Genomic DNA, 23,486 nt, shown 5'->3' on the forward strand with positions numbered 1-23,486 from the left:
TTGGCCGTCCTGCTCTCAAAGAAAGGAGCAAGGAAGGAAGAGACTGGCAATTCCATGGAACAATGGGCAGAGTGGAACAGGCAGTTCTCAGGAGTGCATATACCAAGGGTTGTAAAGCACGTAAAAAGAGGCTCAACCTGTCTCATAATGAAAGAAACACAAATAAAACTGAGATACCATCTCTCACCCATCAGATCTGTAAAACTCTCTGACATCTGACAGCCTTCTGTTGGCAAGGCTATGGGGAAACCACACGCTCATTTTGCTGTTGGGAGAACAAAATAACTGGAGCCCTCTGGAGGGCAATGGGCCACTGTCTATCAAAACTACCAACGCAAGTTCCTTGGACCTATTGCTGCTGCCTCTAGACACCTGTCCTACAGAAACGCTTGCACATGCGCAGAATGACACATGGATGAGGTGATTCATAGCAATGCGGCTTGAAAGAGCGAGGATCTGGAACAACCCCTGTGTCCGCCCGTAGAGTGCGGGTTAAATAAATTATAGTCCACCCACACAACTGAGTACGACGCAGCTCTTAAAGGAAGGGGGCCTGCTCCATGACACAAAACAATCTCCAAGTTACATTGTTAATAAAAAAAAGCCAAGTACTGGGGATGGAATGTACAGCATGACGACCATAGTTAACACTGCTGTGGGGTATATTTGAAAGGAGTTATGATCCTAAGAGTTCTCATCACAAGGAAAAACACATTTTTTTCTTTTTTCTTTTTGTATCTAGATGAGATGATGGATGTTAACTAAACTTATTGTGGTAATCGTTTCACAATATACGTAAGCCAAGTCATTATGCTGAACACCTTAAACGTATACAATGCTGTAGGTCAACAGCTCAGTAAAACTGGGGGAAAAGAAAAATTAAAAAGCAAAGTGCAGAGCAGTGAGTATAAAGTGCAACCATTTGTGTTCAAAGGGTAAAAAGTAAAAAACATATAGTCAGATCTGCTTGTACGTGCCTAAAGAAACCAGAATGGTCCAACCGAGAGAAACTGCACCAGATTCCTTTGCGAGGGAGGAAACGAGTGGATGAATTGTTGGGTGGGTGCAGAGCAAGAGGGAGAGTTCCCATGATATACGATAAATAGATAGACGTACATAGAGTAAATAATAAATTTTTACCTAGTTCAAAAATTAGCTGAACAAAATTTTAAAATTAAAAAAAAAAAAAGCAAGAACTCTTCCCTGGAACAAGAAGGCATAGCCGTCCCCACGCTCCCAGGAGCCATGCACACAGGGCCTGCTTCTGCCCTGGCCCCGGGGAGTCCCAGGGCTCCTCCACAGAAAGCCCTCCCGCCTGGCTGCCCTCGGGGGCTCCCTCTAGAGAGCCACTGGGATGTGGGTCTGGGTGCCTGAACACAGCAGGTCCCCCTGCCACACCCCAGGCCAGCACTGCCTCTGACCCTAGAAGTGCCCAACGGCCTTCCCACACGCTGTTCCACTCCCCACACACTCAGCCAAGGCAGCACCAAGCTTCCTCCTCTTCTCTTTTCTGAGCCCTTTTTCTTTTTCAACCTCCCTTCATTTCCTGATGGAGAGCAAATAGCACAACCTTTCTGGAGAGCTATTTGTGGCCATCGGTATCAAATACTTTAAAATGTGTGACCTCTCCCCAGTTCTAGAAACTTCCCTGTGGAAAAGCAATCAGAAGATGGACAAAGATTCCTGTACACTGATTTGTCACAGAGTTTTTCATAAAAGAAGAAAATTACAACAAAAATTATCCAAAAATAGGTTAAAAGTTATGTTATATTCATCTAATGGAGTATTATGCAGTCATCAAAAAATTGATTTCAGAGGCTATTTAATAACCTAAGGAAATATTAGACAATAAAAGCAGTTTGCCAAACTGCATAGATACGGTTGATCCTCATTATTGGTGGCAGTACACGTTCTATACATCATGAAGAACCCTGAATTAGTGAGCCCGGAACCATCGCTCCCACGGTAAATGCAGGTTAGCTTCCTGCCAACCTCTGATACAACATTTTCGTCAACTAATCAGCACATAACTTTGTATTATGTGTTTCTGTTTTAAAGACACCTTGTTTATTATATTCTGTTGATTCATTAACCTTGAACTCATGGCACTATAACTCTTGCCTGAACAAAGTTTATCTAACATAGATTTTCTCAGTAAGGCACATCACAGCCTTCTTGCACGTAAGAACCCTAGACAGCACCTACACTTGGGGGTCATTTTAAACAGCGAGATTACCAATGAAAAGCACAAAAATGCAAAAAGGGCAACACTAAGTAGACCAAGAAAAAGACACGTTTACAGGACGAGAGCTGAAACAAAAAGGTGGAATGTCATGTTGTTGCAACTCAGCTGGCAATGAGCACATCAGCCAACTCAAATTTTTTACCTTTCTACACACATGCACAAATGATCACAAAAGAGCCACAAGTATTGATTCTGGGGTTACAAATACATTTTAGCAAGTAGGTGAATTTGCAAACAGGGAATCCCTAAGTAATAAAGATCAACTGTAACCTGAATCCAATTTTTTTCCAGTGGGGGAGGAGGAAGGATTGGGAGTGAGAGCAATAGAGAGTGAAACATACTAGAAGGAAATACGCACAAATGTTAACAGTAGTTATCTCCAGGGTACTGCGAGGTACAGAAACATGGTTAATTTTCCTCGGTTTTTTCTGATCTTTTTCTCTTTTTTTTTTTAACAATTAATAGGTTTTATTCTTACATTCAGGGGAAAAAGTTGTTTTACAATCCCCGACCCCGTCCTCTGAGTACTTCCCCTTTCCTTCTCCTATATCACCGAGAAGTGCACACACCCACCCCCTCCGAATCCCCCTTAGCAGCTTAGCCAAACCAGGCATAGTTCACGTCCTAGATCACAGTGCCACCAAGTGTCCATAAGAGGAAATGCAAAGAGGGCCGCTGCGGTGGGTGATCACACACAGGACAAAACCTCAGGGCTCTTCAGTCTAGGATGTAACGAGAAAAAGTGACACACCAGCACACTGAGAGAGAGGGGCAGGCAGAAGGAGACAGGCAGTGAGGATAGCAGAGAGAGTGAGGGGAGGCCATGATGAGGTGGCTGGAGGAGAGAGAGGAGGACAAACAGGCCTGGGGACCACCAGAGGAGGCTGATCAGGCTGAAGCTTTCAAGAGGGAGGGTCTCTACTGCCTCCTTCATAATAAGCCCCTTCCTTCTAGAGGGGAAATGGAGGGTGCAGCATCTTGCAGGAGCCCAGCCCCCCATCAGCTTTATATAGTCCTTTGGCTGGCCAGGTCCCCTACCTCCATCTCCCCCTGAAGACATTTACACTTTCCTGGGAAAACACCCCAGGGCCAGCCAAGGGCATCTCAGAACAGAACACCTAGGGAGATCAAGGTGCTGGCAAGGACCCAGGAGCAGCCAGGAGCCCCAGAACTCTGAGACTTAGCTCCAAGGACAGCCGCCGAATTTGAAGGCAGGTCACTCCTGGCTCCAGCCACCATCAAAGCACCTACCATGTTGGGAATGTGGAATAAAAACAATCTCAGGACATGACTTTCCCCATCTGTCAAACTGGGAAAATTGATCCCAGTCCTTGGTGTAAGTGTCCCGCAAGAGTGTCCAGCCAACCCTCCCGCTCCCTTCCTGCCTTCATTCATCCTGAGGCCAGATACAGGGCATCAGACCCTGATCCCAAGCCCAAACCAATACCTCACTTGGGTGAGGACCCACAGTGAGCACGTACACCTCCACTTGGAAGAGTTTAAAATCTGAGGTACCAATAAAACCACACATCTATGGACAGCTAATCTTTGACAAAGGAGCTGAGGGCCTACAATGGAGGAAGGAAAGTCTCTTCAACAAATGGTGCTCGGAAAACTGGACAGCCACATGTAAAAGAATGAAAATCAATCACTCTTTTTCACCATTTACTAAAATAAACTCAAAATGGATCAAAGACCTAAAGATTAGGCCTGAAACAATAAGTCTTCTAGAAGAGAATATCGGCAGTACACTCTTTGACATCAGCTTCAAAACAATCTTTTCGGACACCATAACCCCTCACATGAGGGAAACAATAGAAAGAATAAACAAATGCGACTTCATCAGACTAAAGAGCTTCTTCAAGGCAAGGGAAAACAGGATTGAAACAAAAAAACAGCCCACTAATTGGGAAAAAATATTTACAAGTTATTTATCTGACAAAGGGTTAATCTCCAGAATACGCAAAGAACTCACACAACTCAACAATAAAAAATCAAACAACCCAATTACAAAATGGGCAGGAGACATGAACAGACATTTCTCCAAAGAAGATATACGGATGGCCAATAGACACATGAAAAGATGCTCATCATCACTAATCATCAGGGAAATGCAAATCAAAACTACACTAAGATATCACCTTACACCTGTTAGAATGGCAAAAATATCCAAAACCAAGGGTGACAAATGTTGGAGAGGCTGTGGAGAAAAAGGAACCCTCATACACTGTTGGTGGGAATACAAACTGGTGCAGCCACTATGGAAAACAGTATGGAGATTCCTCAAAAAGTTAAGAATAGAAATACCTTATGACCCAGCCATCCCACTACTGGGTATCTATCCTAAGAACCTGAAATCAGCAATTCCAAAAGTCCCATGCACCCCTATGTTCATGGCAGCATTATTCACAATAGCCAAGTCATGGAACGAACCTAAAGTGCCCAGCAACTGATGATTGGATAAAGAAGATGTGGTATATGTGTGTGTGTATATATATATATATATATATATATATAATGGAATACTACTCAGCCATAAAAAAGGACAAAGTTGTCCCATTCACAACAACATGGATAGACCTTGAGGGTATTATGTTGAGTGAAACAAGGCAGACAGAGAAAGACGAACTCTGTATGACTCCACTCATAGGTGGTAGTTAACATATGGACAAAGAGAACTGATCGGTGGTTACCAGGGGAAAGCGGGGTGGGGGGAGGGCACTAGGGGTGAAGTGGTGTACCTACAATATGACTAATAATGATGTACAACTATAATTTCACAAGGTTGTTAACTATCATAACCTTAATAAAAAAAAAATCTGAGGTACCTCTCCCACACACATTTTCCTTGAGACCCTGAGTTAGGCTCAGGATGGAGGAGCCAGCTTGAAGGGACTCCCAATGGCCAACTTTAGGATAATTCATACATCCAACACAATGACTGATTTTAACACACTGAATTAGTAAAAAGTAATGAGGTCCATAGTAATACTCCAAAGGACAGTGGGAGGAAAGCTCTTCTTTACAGAAAAATGCCAGCTAATAAAGAGAGAAGGAGGAGCCGGCCCCCAGGCCAAGTAAAGTTCACACACTCCACTTCGGGGGCCTGGGGTTTCACTGGTTTGGATCCCAGGTGCAGACATGGCATCACTCATCAGGCCACGCTGAGGCGGTGTCCCACATAGCACAACCAGAGGCACTCACAACTAGAACATACAACTATGTACTGGGGGAATTTGGGGAGAAGAAAAAAAACAAAAAATGGAGAGTGGCAACAGTTGTTAGCTCAGGTGCCAAGCTTTAAAGAGACAAGGAATGATCATGAAGAAATCACCACTTTGCAACCTCAAGTAAATGACTTGTTCAGGCAAGGAGGTTAATAGCTGCGTAGACCATTAGGCAAGAGGTTGCTAGGAAACAGGATACCTTAGTGCCAAGATATTGCCCACAGATTACTTGCAAATTACAAAGGAGAGCGTGTACTCTGACAAAAGAGAGATCTGGAAACACTATTGTAACCAAATGATCAGACAATGCTCACTGATGACAGGAAAGTCTGACATCATTGCTCCCTGTTGTGATGCAATGTGATGTACAGAACATCGTCTATAACGCGTACTTGCCAAAATACTTATATATGAACCCAATCTGGTCTCAAGATCTAATTTCCAGTTTACAGCAAACACAGGGGCCAGAGGAACAAGTTAAACAACACCAGAAAGAAACAACTGGACAAATCTAGAACATGGACAAATGGCCTGGGATCTTCAAAAATCCAGTCATGGGGTAAGAAAAACAGGGATGGAGTAGGGGTGAGGGGGGTGAAAGACTTACAGTAGAGACTACAGAAGCCTAAGAACCAAATGCAGACCATGAATTCCAGTCGGGTCTTAGTAAATCACAGCAAAACTAAACCAGCTCTAAAAGAAATTTTTGGGATAATCAGAAAACTGATATGAGCCAGTATCTGACAATATTAGGGAATAATTGTTAATTCCCTAGGCGTGATAATGTTATTGTGGTTACAAAGAACCTTCTTTTTCTCAAGAGATGCCTGCTGACGTCTGTAGGGGCAAAGCCTGCAACTAGGTTTCAAATGATTCAGCCAGAAAAAAAAAGTATCTATGGAGAGAAAGAGAAGACAAATGCAGCAAAACATGAGCGATGATGTAATGGCAGTAGAGGCCGTACCAGCAGGTGGATGTTCACGGAACTCTTCTTCTAACTCTTCCTTATGTTTTAACACATTCAAAATAAAGAGTTGGGGGAAAATGTCTATTATCTATACATAGGAAAAAACTAGAAAGAGGCACAAAACATGAACTTTGTATAATGTGTTACGGGTCATTTTATTTACTTTTTTGTGCATTTTTCAAAAGTTCTTACTAAATATGTGCATCAATAATAAAAGAAGAGGGGCCCGCCTCGTGGCACAGTGGTTAAGTGCGCACGTTCGGCTTCAGCGGCCCGGGGTTCACTGATTCGGATCCCAGGTGTGGACATGGCACTGCTTGGCAAGCCATGCTGTGGTAGGTGTCCCACATATAAAATAGAGGAAGATGGGCACGGATGTTAGCTCAGGGCCATTCTTCTTCAGCAAAAAGAGGAGGATTGACAGCGGATGTTAGCTCAGGGCTGATCTTCCTCAAAAAAAAAAATAATAATAAAAGAAGAAAGAAAAGAAACATGAAAGAGAAGGAAAAAGGAGGTCCGCGCATCAAGTAGAAGGACACACCCTATTCCCCCCCCTCAACCCCCACCTCAGGGGTCCCTTTGTTGGTGGGATGGGCAGGCTGGCCTGCTTCTTTTCCAAATGAATCTAAGAGATTAAGTGAAAGGAAAACTACAAAGCTCTGTGTGAATGGGAACCCACACCTCCTCCATCTCCGCCTTTCGGTTGTCTTCCCCCTTCCCCGCCTCTGCGCCACCCTCCGTCCACCAGCTCACATTCTCAGCCCTTCTCCCCTGCCCAGTTCCTATTTCCCCGTTAACCGCCCAGCCCTGGTGCTGCCGCAGGTGGAACTCCGTGCCAGGTTGGCGGGAGCGCGGAGGGCGCTGACCCCACCCGGCCAAGTTCCTGAAGTCTGCGCAAAGCTCAGAGGCTCCTCTGCAGGGGCTCCAGGAGCCAGGGCAGAGTCTGCGCCCACCTGACATGTCATTTTTCCACATTTCCAGCCCTTTCCACCACAGTCTCTGCTCTGAGGTTATGCAGTCAATAAGACTGGATTCTTGCCCGCAAGTTGGAGAAACAGATGCTAGCAAATACTGAAAGAGAATGGAAAATGGGCTAAAAAGGAGCCGTGCCTAAGGCGCCGTGAAGCCCCGAGGACTAAGGTAGTCCATCAGGCCTGGGGAGGATACGGAAGCTGGACACTGAAAGATGCAACACACTTAGGGAAAAAGCGGCCAGGAAGGGCGCGGAGAGCACAGGCGTTGGCAAAGGCTGGAGGTGTGACCACGCACGGAAACGAGAGGCGGGGCAGACGAGAGGGGACACACGGCTCGGCCGGAGCTGTGCAATCTGTACACACGTCGGGGAGCCGAGAGGGAGCACGTGGGGCTGAGCCCCGCCCGCCCTGCTCTCCAAGCCCGGCTGCAGAGCTGCGTCCGCCCGCTGGGGGCGCCCCGTTCTCATTCACGCAGGGACTGTACGGGCTAATACGGGCCATGGAGATGAGGCGGAGAAAATTCGGCTGGGGGGACCTGGTCAGCCAGGTTATGCGGTTTGAACTTCATTGCACAGACAGGGCTGTATTTTAGACTAATTATTCTGGTGGCTTTCTATGGGGCGAGCCCGGACAGGAGAACGGACCCAAGGCTGCCCGTGTGGTCCTGGTAAGAGATGACAGTGACTGTGGGAGCAGAGAGAAGGGATGGGTCTCGGGACATATTTGAAGTCAAGAGCTCGGGGTGGCATGTTTGATGTAAGGGGTTTAAAAAAGAGGGAAGAATCAAGGCAGGCCCAAATTTTCTGACTTTGATGGTGGTACCTGGTTAGGATGGAGGCTTCTGGAAGTGGGGCAGTTGGGGGTAGAAGATGACTCCTTTAAAGGGCCAGAGGGGCAGCGGGTAGATTGAGGTGTGGGGAGGTCTGGGTTTGAAGGGAGGGTCAGTGTTAAATAGAGCTGTGGGAGTCCTCTGCAGAGAGGTGACAGCTGAAGCCTAGGAGTGGCTGATGTTACCAGGGAGAGCCTGTAAGATGGGCAGACAAACGCTGGGGAGGGCCATCCTGTATGGGGTGGGATGGAGGAAGGGGCTGGGCAGAAATCAACAGGGACTGGGGCCGCAGCCCTGCCTCTGGGCATAAAGGTGGGCTACAAGGAAAAGAGGTCTGAGTGACCCTAGGACCCCCTCTGGAGTGGCCTTTCTCTACCCAACTCCTGCCACAACTTTTTCAAATAATCATTATGTTTTTATTACTTATCTTTTTAAGTTTCCCTATCTTTATGCCTTCACATCTGATTTTCGTGCTCTTGCTTCATTGTCCCTCAAACATTCCTCTGTCTATCCACCGTCTGTCTGTCCCCTCCATGCCATCCACACCCGTGTGTCTGTCTCACACACCCCAGGCAGACCTGTCCACATGCGTGTGCATGGCAGCCCCAGAGAGGTGGGCCCGTGGGAGTGTCTCATCCCATGTCCCACGATCAGCCCCACTCCGTGCACACATGCATCTGATGGGGTCACTGAGGGCAGCATGTCTGCGCCTTACTCTGTCCTGCACACCGCCCAGCGCCCGTCCACAGCAACGCCCAGCGGTCGCCCTCCCACAGGAATCCTCCTGTTTCCTTGCTCCTTACCATTTTCCCCGCAAAGCTGACCTCGACGAAGGGATCCACCAGGTTCTTCTTGTTACTGTCAAAGCCGAAGATCTGCTTCACGCTGTCCACCACGGCATCGTCCACTGGGGAGAAGGACATGCTGGTCACCGCCCACCTGCTCTCCCACCTCCAAGACCCTGGCCTTCCTCCTGGCTCCCTCCCGACACTCTTCCGATGCCCTGGGACAGATGCCGTGGACTCTCGGCCCAGGGACTCCCAGGAGAGAGAGTAGTCTCACAACAGCAGCTCCTGAGGGCACCACATGCTTCCTTACCCAGCCTCGAACAGCATGCTTGCTGTCCCCTGCTCTCAAGGCTTTCAAAACAGGTCCACCAGTGGATTGATGGACTGATTGATTAGAAATCTACATCAGGGCCGGCCCTGTGGCTGAGTGGTTAAGTTTGCGTTCTCCGCTTGGGCGCCAGGGGTTTGCCAGTTCGGATCCTGGGCACAGACCTACACACCGCTGATCAAGTCATGCTGAGGCAGCCAATCCCACATGGAAGAATTAGGATGACTTACAACTAGGATATACAACTACGTACTGGGGCTTTGAGGAGTTAAAAAACAAAAAGAGGGAGATTGGCAACAGATCTTAGCTCAGGGCCAATCTTCCTCACCAAAAAGCATTTAAAAAAAGGGTTATTTAAAAAAAAAAAAAAGAAATCTACATCAATAAGGGCAGTAAACAATCTAGAAAAGGCCTGGAAGTTGTTTTAATAATATCCCCATCATTGGTGCCTGTTTGACTTGTTCCTTCATGTCCACTAGCACAGAGATGTACCTGATAAGTCAATAAGTCAAGGATAACCAATAAGTCAGTGCTGTTTTTCAAAAAAAAAGAATTTTTAATCTATGCTGCTCCCAAGCGATATTTTACTGAATGAGCCATATTATTTACATATGTATATACAGATAGACAGATATGTGCATATGTATAATGTATACATATACATGATGTATAAATGAACATGTGTCTATGAAGAGACTGAAAAGAGGGGGACAGTGAAAAATTACATGCTAGCTGATATCTACATGAATACAACCGATAACAACAATTAGCAAATATGTATGTTCTATTTACCCACCTATTTCGTTTTACTTATATTTAAACAGCATTGCAGAGAATTAAACATGAGCACCTTCACCTTGAGCAAAGCAACCTTTCTATTTCCCCAGCCCGCTGTGGGAGGTCACCAGCCTCATTTCTGCATACTTTCAATAAATTAATGCAGAATATTTTCAAGCATGTATTTTAATGCCCATTTAATACCCATTACTTATTGAAAGGCTTTCCCCATGACTTTGGTTCAATTAAACTTGTCCAGAAGGATCCCATTTCATTTATTGATGTCATTAGTCACAGCTGAAATCCTCAAACAAGTAGCTTTATTCAAAACTTGCAAACAGGGACCCAAGCAGCCAATGTTCTCACCAACTTTGCTATGGACAGTGACTGACTTGTTTATGCCAATGCATGCTCCAGAATAGTGGCTCACAGCCACAGCACGACCAAACCACCCAGGAGCCCTTAAAAACTACCCATGTGTGAGCCATACCCCAAACAGAGTTAGTCTGACACACTGGAGGTGGGGTCCAGGCATCTGTACTTCTTTAAAGCTCCCAAGTGGTTCTAATGTGCAGCCTGCATTGACACCCACAGCTCCAGAATATTCAGTGTAATTCCCCCAGCGGTTACTGAGCACACAGGGTGGGGCCCAGACAGGGCTAGCCCCTGTGAGAACCAGGCAGCAGCCACACTGGCCTTCCTGGAAGGATCAGGACATAGCCACAGCTAGGGTGACCCACTGTCCCAGTTTGCCAGGGACTGAGGGGTTTCCTGGGACATGAGACTTTCAGTGCTAAAACCAGGACAGTCCCAGCAAACTGGATGCCCATTCTTCATCTGTGGACATTGAGCCTTTCCAACATTTCAGCGACTCCTTCCCCAGCCCAAAGTCTGCAAGCTTGCACGCTGGGGCTTCCTCAAGAAAGGAATGAAAATCAATGAGATTCAGCCCTAAGCACAGAACTGAGTCCAAATGGTGCCAACTCCCCAGTGAGAACCAAGGAAACGGGTCCATGGAGCAGCTAAGCAGCCAGACCAGGGCTGGAGGATGCTGAAATGGAGCCCAGGGGCAGCTATTACTCTCAAGATGTCTTGCATCTCTGTAACTCCACCAGCAATTTATATTACTTTTCATTCATTCTGATTGCTTTTCTGTGGTTAAGAAGAGTTTTAGACCCTTGTGAAACCTAGAAAGGCTGTGAGGCTTCCCCAGAGTGCAGAGCAGAGGGAGGGTTGGGCTGAGAGCTGATCTAATAGACCCTGGAGGTGAGGAAGCCAGGCCCAGGGGAGGCAGGGAAGGAGCAGAGGACCAGCTCCTCCATCTCCTTCCTCCCGGGGAGCTGACACGGTCCAAGGACCCTCCACACAGTCACAGCCCAGAGAGGGCACCAGACTCACTCTGTGGTAAGTCCTCAGCCCTGAAGACCTTCAGACAGAAGTGCGCTCCTCGAAGGGCCATGCCAGTTGGCCTGAGCAGATTGCTTTCAATGTCCTCCTTGTCTTCAGAGGGGTCCTTTCTCTCCAGCTACAATACAAACCAAATAACAGTTACTCAAAGTGCTCTTAAGCACAATCTTTTCCCTTCCTCAACCAATACCACTGAAATGGCACATCTTGAAGAAAGGCACATTGCATCTTCCTACTTACTAGCATGTGATCTCGTGCAGATTCCTTAACCTGAGACTCTGCTCCCTCATCTGCACAGCGGAGACAATACTACCAACCCCACAGGCTGTTAGGAGGATCGAGTTCAATAACAATGTAAGTGCATGTGGCACACAGTGGCTTCTCCACAAACCTTAGTCTCCTTCCTACTCCACCCACTAGAAAACAGTGTAGAAGTGACTAAGCTCCAGGCTGGCCACTCTGTCTTCATAACATTTGTTCATTCACTCAATAAGGATTTACTGAGTGACTACTAAGTATCAACATGGTGCTGAAGGGCAAGGGAGGCAGCAGCAAACAAGGTGGACAGACAGAGGCCTTGCCACCATGGAGCTCACCATCTTGCAAGGAAAGCAGACTTTTAAGCAAAGTTCTGTTCTTCCATTCCACTGGCTGGAATACAGACATGATGATGGGAACTGGAGCGACCATCTTGAGCCATGAGATGGAAGCTACATGATGAAGATGATGGAGCAAAGACCAGGAGCCTAAGTCTCTGATCACTGTGGAAGCACTATGCCAATTCTACCTAATCAGGTATTTATGAGGGAGAAAAATAAACTTCTATCTTTCTTAACAACTGTTATTTGGGGGTAGCTATGTTACAGCAGCTGAACCTCTATCTTAATTCTAGAGGCCCAGGTGAGATATGATGGGAACCTGACCTTGGACTCTCATCTTGGGATGGGAATGAGGAAAAGCATGCACTGAGGTTGTCATGCCAACAACACTGGCCAACTGCACGCATGTGGACTGATGGGATGTGGGACTGAGGGCTGATGAAAGTTGGGCTTCTAGCTTGGGGGACTAAGTGAATGACAGTGCCATTTCCTAAGATGTCACCTAACGCAGGATGGGGAGCAAGTGTGAGGAGGGGGCAGCCAATGATACTAGGTGTTCATATGTTAAGTTAGAGGGGCCTACAAGACATCTTAATGTGGCTTTGTTACAAGCAACTGAAACTGAGTGCCTAGAGCTCCGAAAATCCAGGCTGGAGATGAGCAATTTAGGAGTCTCAGGTGGAAAGAGATGGGCTCCTCCATAGTGAGGGTCAAGGACACAGCCAAGAGGCAGGCAGGGGAAATTTTATTAGGCCACTGAATTTGAAGGATCCATTTAAAAAAAAAAAAAAAAGGAAAAGAATCAGGAGAGTCAAGAATGCTAAGGGAGGAGAGAGTTCCAAATAAGACATGGGCTCTGGAATCAAACTGTGGAGCAACAGAGTGGATGAATGAGAGAAGAGCTCCTGGGACTTGGCAATGAGTGACCCTTAAGCAAGTAGTTTCAGGGAGGGGAGGAGGTGGGGATCATCCTGAAGAGGAGAAGGAGCGAGCAGCTAGTCAGGGAGTGGAGAAAAGGAACGCAGTGTACTCTCTCAAGAAGCTCGGGACAGCTGGAAGGAAGGTGAAAGCAGCTTGGAGAGGAGCGGTGGGGAGAAATGGGTCGAGGCAAGGGTGTTTTAGGATAGGGACATCTTAAGCCTGATACAGATCAAAGGACAGGAGCCAGAGGAGAGGGGCAAGAGAAGAGACCAGGAAGAGCTGATTGAACAAGATGGCGGAGAATATGGCAAAGGAAGTAGGGGGATAGGAGATGGGGGATGGGAAGGGAGGGAAGATGAATGAAGATGGGAAATGAGCTGAGGACCGAGCAGGCTTCAGGAGCTCCCAGCATCCACCAGTGTGCAGCTCTGCCTCTCTAAGGGAGACTGAGGTTGAAGCTTAGGAAAGTTTGGAAACTGCAACCACGGAGAATAGATAAGGAGTAAACTGCACTCGAGTAAAAGAAGAGGTTGACAGCACCCATGTTCATCCAACCAGCAACTCCAGGTGACTTCTGGCACCAAATGGACCAAGGAGTGGTGTGGACCGCATGTGGTGGGTATGGTGGGGGGCACGAGGTGTGGCAGGAGGCCCCAGGGGCGAGTAAGCACATAGTGAGGATTATGATCGTGGGTTGTGTCCAGGCTGGAGGAGGAGGAGAGTGTGGCAGGAAGGAGCTGATGGACTGGGAAGCCGAGAGGGGTCAGGGGGTTGTAATCTCAGGGAGGAAGAACTGTCATTCAGCGAGAGTGGGGCAGGGAACGAGGCAGAATGAGACTGGTGGAGAGAGGGACATGTGAGCTCAAGATCTCAAAGGAAGTAAGAAGAGATGTTGATGGCTCATCAGTGAGGACACGTCACACCTCAGAACAATGGCAAAGATGGGAATCTGTGAGCAAGGACCCTCCTGGACCAGCAATAGCCCAGAAGACTGGAAGAGGGGGAAGCAAGCAGTGAAGCAGGCTTCGGAGCAGGAGGCAGCGCTGAGGGTGGGAAGGGCTGCTATGACCAGGCAGCTACAGCAGGGGACCAAACGATGGCTGCTCCTCCCATCCCAAGACCCCCAGAGAGTTGGAGCGGAAATGGAGGCTTCCCTCTGAGTTGGTTTCAAGAGCAGCACTTTCCTCAGGGAAAAAGAAGGGTCCAATTAATGGGAAGAGGAGGAAGGAATGTTTTAGAAGAGGATAATAGAGTCAGAGACGCCACATAGAAGGAGCAAGAAGGTACAATGTCTGGAGAGACGGGCTACAGAGGGCCAGAGCTGGACTGTATGGGATAAGAGAGCAGGACAGGTGCCCTTCAGTGGACTTGGCCCCTGAGCTCCGCTGGCCCCCTGCACAGCACCCTGGATTCTTACTCCCCTAGTCCTTTCCTCTGTGGCTTCCTGAGCCCTTGTCATCAGCCAACTCCTCACCTTAAGAATTCCACAACTAGAAGGACCTGCAACTAAGATATACAATTATGTACTGGGGGGCGGGGGGGAGGCGGATTTGGGGAGATAAAGCAGAAAAAAAAAGAATCAAGGAACTTTCCACCACCTCCACAATTACCTGCGGCTTTCCCGCCACCTCCCCACCACCCTTTGCCCTGGAGATCCACGTTCCCCCTCCCGCCTGTCCTGCTCCTCCTGGCCATCACATGCTGGGAAGAAAGGGACACATCTTGCAGCTGCTCCATTCTCCCACCCCTCGCCCCCGCCATCTCTCCTTTCTGGAAGTCCACACCATCCATGTGCTTCTCACTGCTGTCATCCCCCAAGTCAAGGACAGGTGCTCATCTTGCCTTGATGACCTCAGTACCTGCCTCGTCATTTGCCTAATTGATCTCCAATTCTCCCATAAGATAATCAACATCCAGTTGGACAAGTCAATCACCAACACAGCTCCTTGTCCTCCACCAACAGCGCCTTAATCTCCCCTCCCCTACAGCTGCTAGAGGCATGGCCATATCGCAAACCTCCAGCCACTCCGAACCAATCCTCTAGCAGAACCTTGACCACTGAAACCCTTCTCTGAAGACAACTTCCAACCTATCCCTCTCCTCCAACACCTCCCCACCACATACAGTGAGGCACGCAACACAGAGCCTGGCACACAGCAAGCACTCAATACACACGTGTTCCCTAGCCCTTCCCTACACTGTGTCTCCCCCATCAGCTCTAGGACCAGCACCGGGAGCCATGCCCAGATGCCCTGGCTACATCAGTCCCGGGCTCCAGCACCCCTGTCTTGCCCACACCTGACACCTCCGCCATCAACCTACCTCTCTTCTGCTTCTAGGCCACTGAGAACTATGAGGCCGTACCGCAAAGTCTCCAACCCAGAGGGGGTGCTCTTGTGCCTGCTCAGAAATCCTTCTATTTATATCTAATTAACCCCTCAGTCCTCTCCCACAACAACTATTCCAAACCTTTCTTCCTCTCCCCAAACAGACAAAGATGCTGGTCCCTCCCCAGTCTAAACAACCTTTCTCATTCTTAGCACCTCCAGCTTATAACTTTACTCACTGACCTATAAAGATAAAAATGAAATATTCTTAGGTGATAAAATTCAGGCTACAATACAGTGTAGAGAGAGAGACCTCATTTTTGCAAAAAAGAAAAATACACATATATATCCTTCTGGGAGGAAATGCAAGAAGACAATAACAGCTCTCTACAAGTGGTAGAATTATGAGTGATTCACTTTTTCATTTATGCTTTTCCATATGTCCCTCATTTCTCGTAAGTATCAGGTTTTCCTTTAAGTCAGAAAAACTAAAGTTGTTTTATTTGTTTGAGGCCTCCACTGCCAGGTGGAGGTGCTGTGAGGAGGATCCAGGGAAATGACTCACCGGAGCTTCGTCTCCAGGCCCCAGCACACAAAGGCTTGCTTTCAGGTAGCCTTTGGGCCCAGCAGAGAAATCGTCAGGGTCCGAGAGCAGCAGCCACTTCCTGAGATAGGCGTGTCCTAAGAGAGACAGTCTCCACTGATGATGGCAGGATTGGAAGGACCCAAGTGTGCACCCACATTCAGGAGCCTAGGGGGGACTACATTTGGGTGAGATGAAGGACCCCTCCACTGGGACACAATGGCAGGACTCAAATTCGAGGATCAAAAGGTACTTTGAGTGTTCATGAGGGTCAGAGTCAGAAATGTTAACAGACACCCCTATACAAGGCTGCAAAGCCAATGCCAAGGTCATTTTCCTCCTTCTCGGGAAGCGACCAAACCAGAGCAGAAACCAGCCTGTGGAGAAATCCTAGACTTGTCATCTAGATGACCCACCCCTATCTGAGGTGACCCCAGTTTCCAGCAACCCTTGCTTGGGAGCTTCTAGACTTAGCATCAGTTGGGCCAATTGAGACTCAGTTGAGGGACTGATCTTCTTAAGGACGTGTTTTACCCAGAAGATGAAAGCCTGCCTTCTCTTCATTCCCGCAGCTCTCCCCTCCAAGATCAAACTCCACATCTAAAATCTAAAACCCCCAAGGAGAAAGGGTGAGTGTCCCAAATGGGTGTCCCCAAGCAGCCTCCAGAACCAAAGTGCAAAGATATGGCCAAGGTGATGAGAATATGACTCACGGGGCTCTCTGTAGATGGTACCCACATCCATCTGCAATCAGACAGAAGAAACGCACATCAAACTCTTGCCCCCAGCGTTAAAGTATAGTGCATCATACCATCCCATTAAAAACGAGGTTTTGAAGAACATTTGGAGACATGTGGAAACGTTCATCATTTGATATAACATGGGAAGAAAGCAGAGTGCATTTTGGTTGCAGTATGGTGAAGCATATCCATGCACAGAAAAGAAAGAGCAAAGTAAATACAACAATGGGTAAGTGCACTATCTCTGGGTGGTAGATTTGGGTGGTTTTGATTTTATTTTTATTCTTTCTTGTATCTTATAATTTTCTATAAGCAATCATAGATTCATGGGATATTGACCGTGGTGGAGGCTGTGCATTGTGTGAGGGCAGAGGGTACCTGGGAACTCTGTACTTTCCATTCAATTTTGTTATGAACCTAATACTGCTCTAAAAACCTTTTTTTAATCATGGATTACTTTTACTATTAGAAAAAATGAAAATAATTTTTTTACCTTAACCTTTGGGTTCTCAGAACAAAAATGTGTTTCAAAGCTTAGAGACTCAAAACATAAGACCCCATTTGCCACAGAACAACTCGGGATCAAACCCATTCCCAGGAATCAGATTTAAAACTGCTTCTCCAGGAAAATAGACTTAGTTTTCTGACTTGTGACTACTTCCCAGAGAAGAGGGCCATATTTTATTTGGCTAGCAGGGGGATGTTCAAATAAGTCTGTCGCCTTTCTTCCCATGTGATAAATGCCTGAAGATCTGAAAATGAGGAAATCAATAAGAATGACAACAAAACACCACTCGTGAAGGTCTCCATTGCTCGCTGCCTTCGCTTGATGTGATCTGTTCCAGCCTTCCCACGAGCTGAGTCACAGTCAGCTCTCGGTTCTCGGCAGCGCGCTGTTCACGTCTGCACTGTCGGGGACAAATGAGGGGGGCAGGCTCCCCCTCTCCACTGCCCCCCACCCTGATGCCCTGGGCTCCACATCTGGACCCACTCCCAACCCAGAGAGAGGGTGAGCTCAGGCACAGAGGGCTGGTGTCACGCTGGCCCGAGATGGTCAGATCAGGAGGATGGCAGCCTAAACTCAACTCCCACGCCATCTTCCCAGATGTCAGGACAAACACGGATTGAAAATAAGACGCCGAATCCCCCCTGTTGGAAATAAGGGAAGAGACTTCCCTCCCCTCTCTTTTTGTCAGAACATTTACCACGCCAAACTTGTCAATGTAAATACTTTCTCTGCCTCTTTGAGCGGATCTCTTTAGAAACTAAATAAGCTTTTTGTGAGCTCTCTGACCCTGTGTCTCTCAAGGCTCTCCCAGTCTCTGTGGGAAGGGAGGAGCTAACTTTGCTCCAAGTTGTAAAACTACGTCCCATCATAAAAATGCAAGCTTGTTTTCTGTTTTTTTCCCCTGGAGAAAGTCAGTTAACTAACACAGATGGTCACCCCAATTGCCAGGTCAAGTTAGGATGAACTGTGTGTGACCCAGGGTGCTGTCCAGTCCTCTTACTTGAGGACTCGTCATTGTTTATCTGGAGAACACGTTTGGAATGGGTTGTATCTGCCTGGCTACATAGAAAGATTTCTTTCTGTCTTTACAACCTCTTTGTGGAGTGCCTGTGATGTGCTCCACAGTCTGGTTTAACGCCTCTCCAATAAGAAAAGTGTTTTCTTTCTCTACTACCCTTGTGAAGTGGATTTCTGGGCTGAGAGAAAATTTTGTTTTTCTTTTTTTTTCTTTTCATTCTATTTCCCCTACACAGACCAAGATAGACAGGACCCCTGGAGCATGTTATCCACGGAGCCTCCACTCACGTGGATAAGGGAGAACTGACTGCTGTCAAAGAGAATAACTAATTACCCGGAACTCCCCGATGAGGGCATCTGTCCGGAGCGAACAGGAGTCTACCACCTGGAGGGAAAGACAAAGCAAAACTCTCAATGACAAGGAAATGTTGCCCCAGACAGGGCCCAACCCAACAGCTCTTCCCACCCAAATAATAAAGCCCACGCGTAGCTAGCACTTGCTCTAGTCCAGAGATTATCTGGAGCAATGTTAACCCTCACAGGGACGCCTTGAGTGGGGCCTATTCTGATCCCCACTCTAGAGATGAAGAAACAGAGGCTCAGAGAGATTACGGGACCTGCACAGACTCACACAGCCCCTACATGGCACAGGCAGGACTAGAATCCAGACAGTTTGGCTCCAAAGCCCACGCTTTTCACCAAACTATACTGCCTTTCAGAGGGAAGAAAAACAAAGAGCTGAGGCTCAGAGAGAGGCAATCTTGGCCAGAAGCAGGCAAGTGGACAAAGAAAAAAAGAGGAAAATCAAAGTATCCCCTGCAGGAATGATATCAGGACCTGGCCTGAGGCACCTGGGGGTGCTGAGCAGCGGGGGGTCTCCCCACTGGGCTGCTGCCTCATCTGAGCTGCTGAAGGCACTTTTGTGACCAGCAGAGCTTAGCAGCGAGCTCCCCACATCACCCAGGCCCCGGGCCCTAAGGCTTCTCCTACACACTCTCACACTCACACCCCTACGTGCATACACACACATGCACACTGAATGCATGTGTGTACACACGGCCCACAGAGCACGCCTTGATCCCTGAGACGTACCGTGATAAAGACGGCCTCGTCAAACAGCTCCGAGGGAGAGTCAAACACGTTGAAGAAGAGAGTCTGTTGGTTCAGGGCGAAAGGAAGATAAACGAGAGCCTGTTGACCCCCAGGCTGGGAAGAGGGTCGGCCACACCCACAGCCTTCAGGTCTGGTCCACACGGAAAGCACAGAGTGAGCTCTGCCCGGCCCTGAGCTCTGAGGACTCGACAAGTTCTGGGGTGTTCCACCCCTGACCTCTCAGAGGTTGTCATCTCCAGGACAGCGTGGGTGGCTGGCCCCACAGGAAGACAGGGATGTGGAGCACCAGGAGCCCGGGACAGGAATAAGAACTAGAACCCTCTCTCCAGTTCCTCAGATAACGTACTCAGGACCTGGCACACCTCTCAAACCAAAGTTAGCGCCATGAACAAAAACTGAAAGAATTGCCAGGTATCTGCCGGGTGCTCCCAATCTGGAAGGCCCACCAAGCTACCAGCCCTAAAACGCCATGTCTCCCACCTCGTTGAAGAGCGGGCTGTTTCCCCTGTGAATCCGAGTCCGCTTGGTCTGCCTGGCCGCGGTGACCTTGACCACAGGCTTGATGTTCACCCCTGGCAGCTGGCGCCCCTCGATCACCTGGACCCTGATCTGAAAGCCAGGAAGGGGCATGAGCAGGAGGAAGGGGAAAACAGTCAGGCACCCACCTCCCCCGACCTCGCCACAAAGAAAGCCAGAAATCTCGGGGACCACCCTCCCTGCTGGCTTCTTGGGAAGGAAATTAAAAAAGAATTAGGAGGAGCATTGTAAGAACAGTCATATTTTCCCATCAAGGTACCTTGCAGCTGTAAAATCCCACAGTTCTGCAAAAGAGCTGCCAGGCTGCCCCAAATAAGCCACCAGTGTTAGATCCCAGAGCTGGGCCAAGGATGCAGCCCGGTTCACTTCATGCAGCCGTTGGCACAATCCCCACCTCGGACCCTGGATGCTGACGTTTTGAAGTGGCTCGAACATTCTTTACTAACAATTCCCTCAGAGGTCAAACTTACGTGGCGACATGACCCCACTTTATTCTTTATAAGATGTAAGGATTTCTCACATTCTGAGAAATAAATTAAGACTTTTCTCCATTGAACTTTAAGTAAATGAAGTTTCGTAAATATCTGTGCTTCTTAAATGTAGGCAAAATATTTTTAAAAAGATGAAATTTAAAAATATTAAAACAAGTTTCATGGAAAAAAGATATTTACTGGTTCTAATTTCTAATCAACAGTTATTTCTTTATGGATTAACTCTTTTTAAAAAAAACAGCATACTAAAATAGAAGAATGTTATTTTGTTAATAACAATCGGAAGGTGGGTGAGTGATTTTTATTCTCTTCATTGTGCTGTATTTTCCAAGTTTTCTACAATAAATATATATTAATTTTCTAAGGAGGAAAAAGACAATAAAAACATGCCTTGGGAATAATAATAATAACAATAAATTAGAATTTTGTCTTTCGGGTAAACATAGTGGTTATAGCTGGCACTTTTCCTTAAATTATCATGATTTAGAACTGAAATATATTTTTACAATTTGTTACACTTAATAAATAAAGATTTAAGTTTTCTGTTTTGAACTTTGAAAGTAGTTCTGAAGAGTTAAAGACCACCTAATGCAACTACATCAAAATGGAAAATTCTGCACAAAAGAAAAAGAACAAACAAAGGACCAAAATCAACAGGCAAATGGGATGGATTTTGGGATAAAAACATGTCAAAGGGTTAATATTGATAGTTTTATTCTGTGAAGAGCTTGAAAAAATTCAAATTCCACATGACTGAGAAAAATCCATAGCTATAAGTAGGGGAATGGAGAGAGGGAGAAAGACAGCTAGACAGGGCTTCTTAGATCTGGGGATCCTGTTCAAACACTCATTCCGATTCAGCAGGTCTGGGGTAGGCCCAAGATCCTGCATTTCTAACAAGCTTCCAGATGATGCTCACGCAGGTGGTCCAAGGACCACACTTTGAATAGCAAGGAGCCAGCTGGCTAGACCAGCTCTGGATAGGAAAACAGATGACACAGGTAAAGATATGCTGGATCTCTGCAGTGACTTCTTTTTTCTTTTTAAGAGCAAGACCCTGGGCTGGGAAGAGGCTTGTTCTGAGGCCCTAACACATGAACTCCCCAGTTAGCATCTGCCCAGTGCCCACGGAAAGCAGGCTCCCACCAAGGAGAGCCCTTAGGATCTTCCGTGAGGCTGGACAGACAGGCAGGCACTGGCCCTCGAGGCTGCTGATGGCTAAAGGAGGCACTGTGGTCAGGAGTCGGTGCATCACCTGGAAGTCCTGTGGTTTATCCGAAAGCAGCTTTCTGGGCGCAGGCGTGCTTCTCTTCCTTTTCCCCCCAGGATGGTAGGGGGGAGGATGGGAAGGTGGCTTCTTCAGGGTGGTGGGAGCCCCGGGGCCTGGGGCTCCGTTCTGATCCAAGAATGGCTCTGCCTCATCTCCCGTGAGCCCCTGGTCCTCGGTGTCCTCCTCTCCTCCTGTATCTGGGAGGAGAGGGTGCTAATGAGGGCTGGATCCCTCTGGCCCTGCCCTTGAAACCCCACCCAGCCGACGGAGGATCCAGAGACCCACCACCCATCTCCCCTACCCCTCCCCTTCCCCACCGGTGAGCCAGGATGGATGAGGGAGAAAGGAAAGAAGTTTCCGACAGCTGAAATTTGAGGGCGGTCAGTCCAGTTAGTCCAGAGGAAGGAAAGAGAATGGCCCTAGCCCTCCCCACCACGCCCTGCAGGACGAGCCCTTCTGGCCACCTCGTCCCCCTCTCATGAGCTGACGATGGTGGCAAGTGAGCTGGTTACGAGTGGTAGGATCGGGACAGCCTGGCCCGTGTCTCACCCGTGGGGGCCTGCCATTTCTTTCCAGAGTATCTCGTGTCCACGGTGCTGTCACTGAGCAGGGACCAAGTCTCGGCCCGGCTCTGTCCCCCACCTGGCACGTGGCAGAGCACAGCCCCAGGAGGGGAGGAGGGAGCGGGGTGAGGAAGCCTGCCTAGGGCACCCCCAGCCCAACCCTGCTCTCCCCCGGCCCCAGCCTGGCACAAAGCTCAGAAACAGTTGCCACGTCTGTTGGTGACTGTCCCTCTGCACCACCTTCCAGGCAGGACTGGGAACTGGTCACCTCTAGGAGCCTTCCCTCTGTGACCCAAATCTAACTGTCAAATCTACCCCAAAAGTGGTCCCAGAACATTCGGGGCCCTCCACACCCTCTGTCATCAGGAGCACCCTGTCTGGCCCCTGTCAACCTACACCCCAGTCCAGAGCGATCTCCCCACCTCCAAGCTCAGAGGGTGCCAAGCTCCACATGCTGGGCCCTGCTTACCTCCCTCACTAAGAGCCCCACGCAGGGCCGGGCTCCAGGGCAGGCCTAGGGCACCCGAGACCGGGGCTGCTGGGTCTAACGCTGTGTTGGCCTCTAGCTCCCTTCACCATGAGAGAAACTCTAGAATCTTTCCCCTGGGCAAGTCCTCATCTGGCCCATCTGCATAGCTTCCTGCCCACCCCAGCAGGCTGGACCCCACAGAGGCCTCGCCAGCTTCCACGCCCAGGCCCCCCACTGCCAAGCCGGCCACCCTGAGCTGGGTCCTTGCTTGACAAGGCCAGCAGAGGTGAGTGAAAAGAGCTGAGGAAACTTTGGGACTTGCTAATTCAGTCTGCTCATTTCACAAATGAGAAACTGTATGCCCAGAGAGGGAGAGTAGCTGGCCCAAAGGCACACAGCTACTTGGTGTCAAAGGCAAGACTGGAACGCATGTCCTCTGACTTCAAGCCAGGGCTCTTTCAAGGAAAATCCAGCTCATTTGTCACATGCCATCACCGAAGGCCTGCTGGGTGCCAGGGCAGGGAAGCATTCAGCTCTGGGGAGTGGGTGGAGCCCCAAGTATCAGATAGGCCAGACCCCATCCTAGCACAGGCATGCTCCCTACAGCTGTCCCCCATCTGGAGCTGCACAGTGTGGGGCCCGAGCCGGGGCACAGCCCCTCCCCTGGACAGTTGGGCGGGGAGGGCACCCTCACAGGAATCCCAGCGGCACCCAGGGGAGCATGCCCTCCGCCCCTTCTTTCTATAAGGCAGAGGTCAGCTCTCAACACTCCCCACCCAGCCACCCATGTCCTCCCTTCTGAGGCC

General features: G+C 48.5%; 1 protein-coding gene across 28 annotated transcripts in view; it reads right to left on the minus strand.

Annotated features, from left to right (window-relative positions):
• DYSF (dysferlin) overlaps positions 1-23,486 on the minus strand; it is a 210,010-nt gene that overhangs the window by 134,772 nt on the left and 51,752 nt on the right. For 15 of the 28 annotated variants that reach the window (XM_023618924.2, XM_023618921.2, XM_070236246.1 and 12 more), the window contains exons 6-14: positions 22,198-22,290; positions 21,634-21,845; positions 19,831-19,959; positions 19,330-19,392; positions 18,572-18,622; positions 16,686-16,716; positions 15,955-16,070; positions 11,534-11,660; positions 9,046-9,149 (exon numbers count right to left, since the gene is read on the minus strand). In XM_023618924.2, coding sequence (XP_023474692.1) covers positions 9,046-9,149; positions 11,534-11,660; positions 15,955-16,070; positions 16,686-16,716; positions 18,572-18,622; positions 19,330-19,392; positions 19,831-19,959; positions 21,634-21,845; positions 22,198-22,290 — 926 coding nt within the window. The remainder of the gene's footprint in view (positions 1-9,045; positions 9,150-11,533; positions 11,661-15,954; positions 16,071-16,685; positions 16,717-18,571; positions 18,623-19,329; positions 19,393-19,830; positions 19,960-21,633; positions 21,846-22,197; positions 22,291-23,486) is intronic. The other 13 variants (XM_023618926.2, XM_023618923.2, XM_070236251.1 and 10 more) reach the window with 1 other exon arrangement.

The sequence above is a fragment of the Equus caballus genome, chromosome 15 (genome assembly GCF_041296265.1).
Source record: "Equus caballus isolate H_3958 breed thoroughbred chromosome 15, TB-T2T, whole genome shotgun sequence".
Lineage (NCBI taxonomy): Eukaryota > Metazoa > Chordata > Mammalia > Perissodactyla > Equidae > Equus > Equus caballus.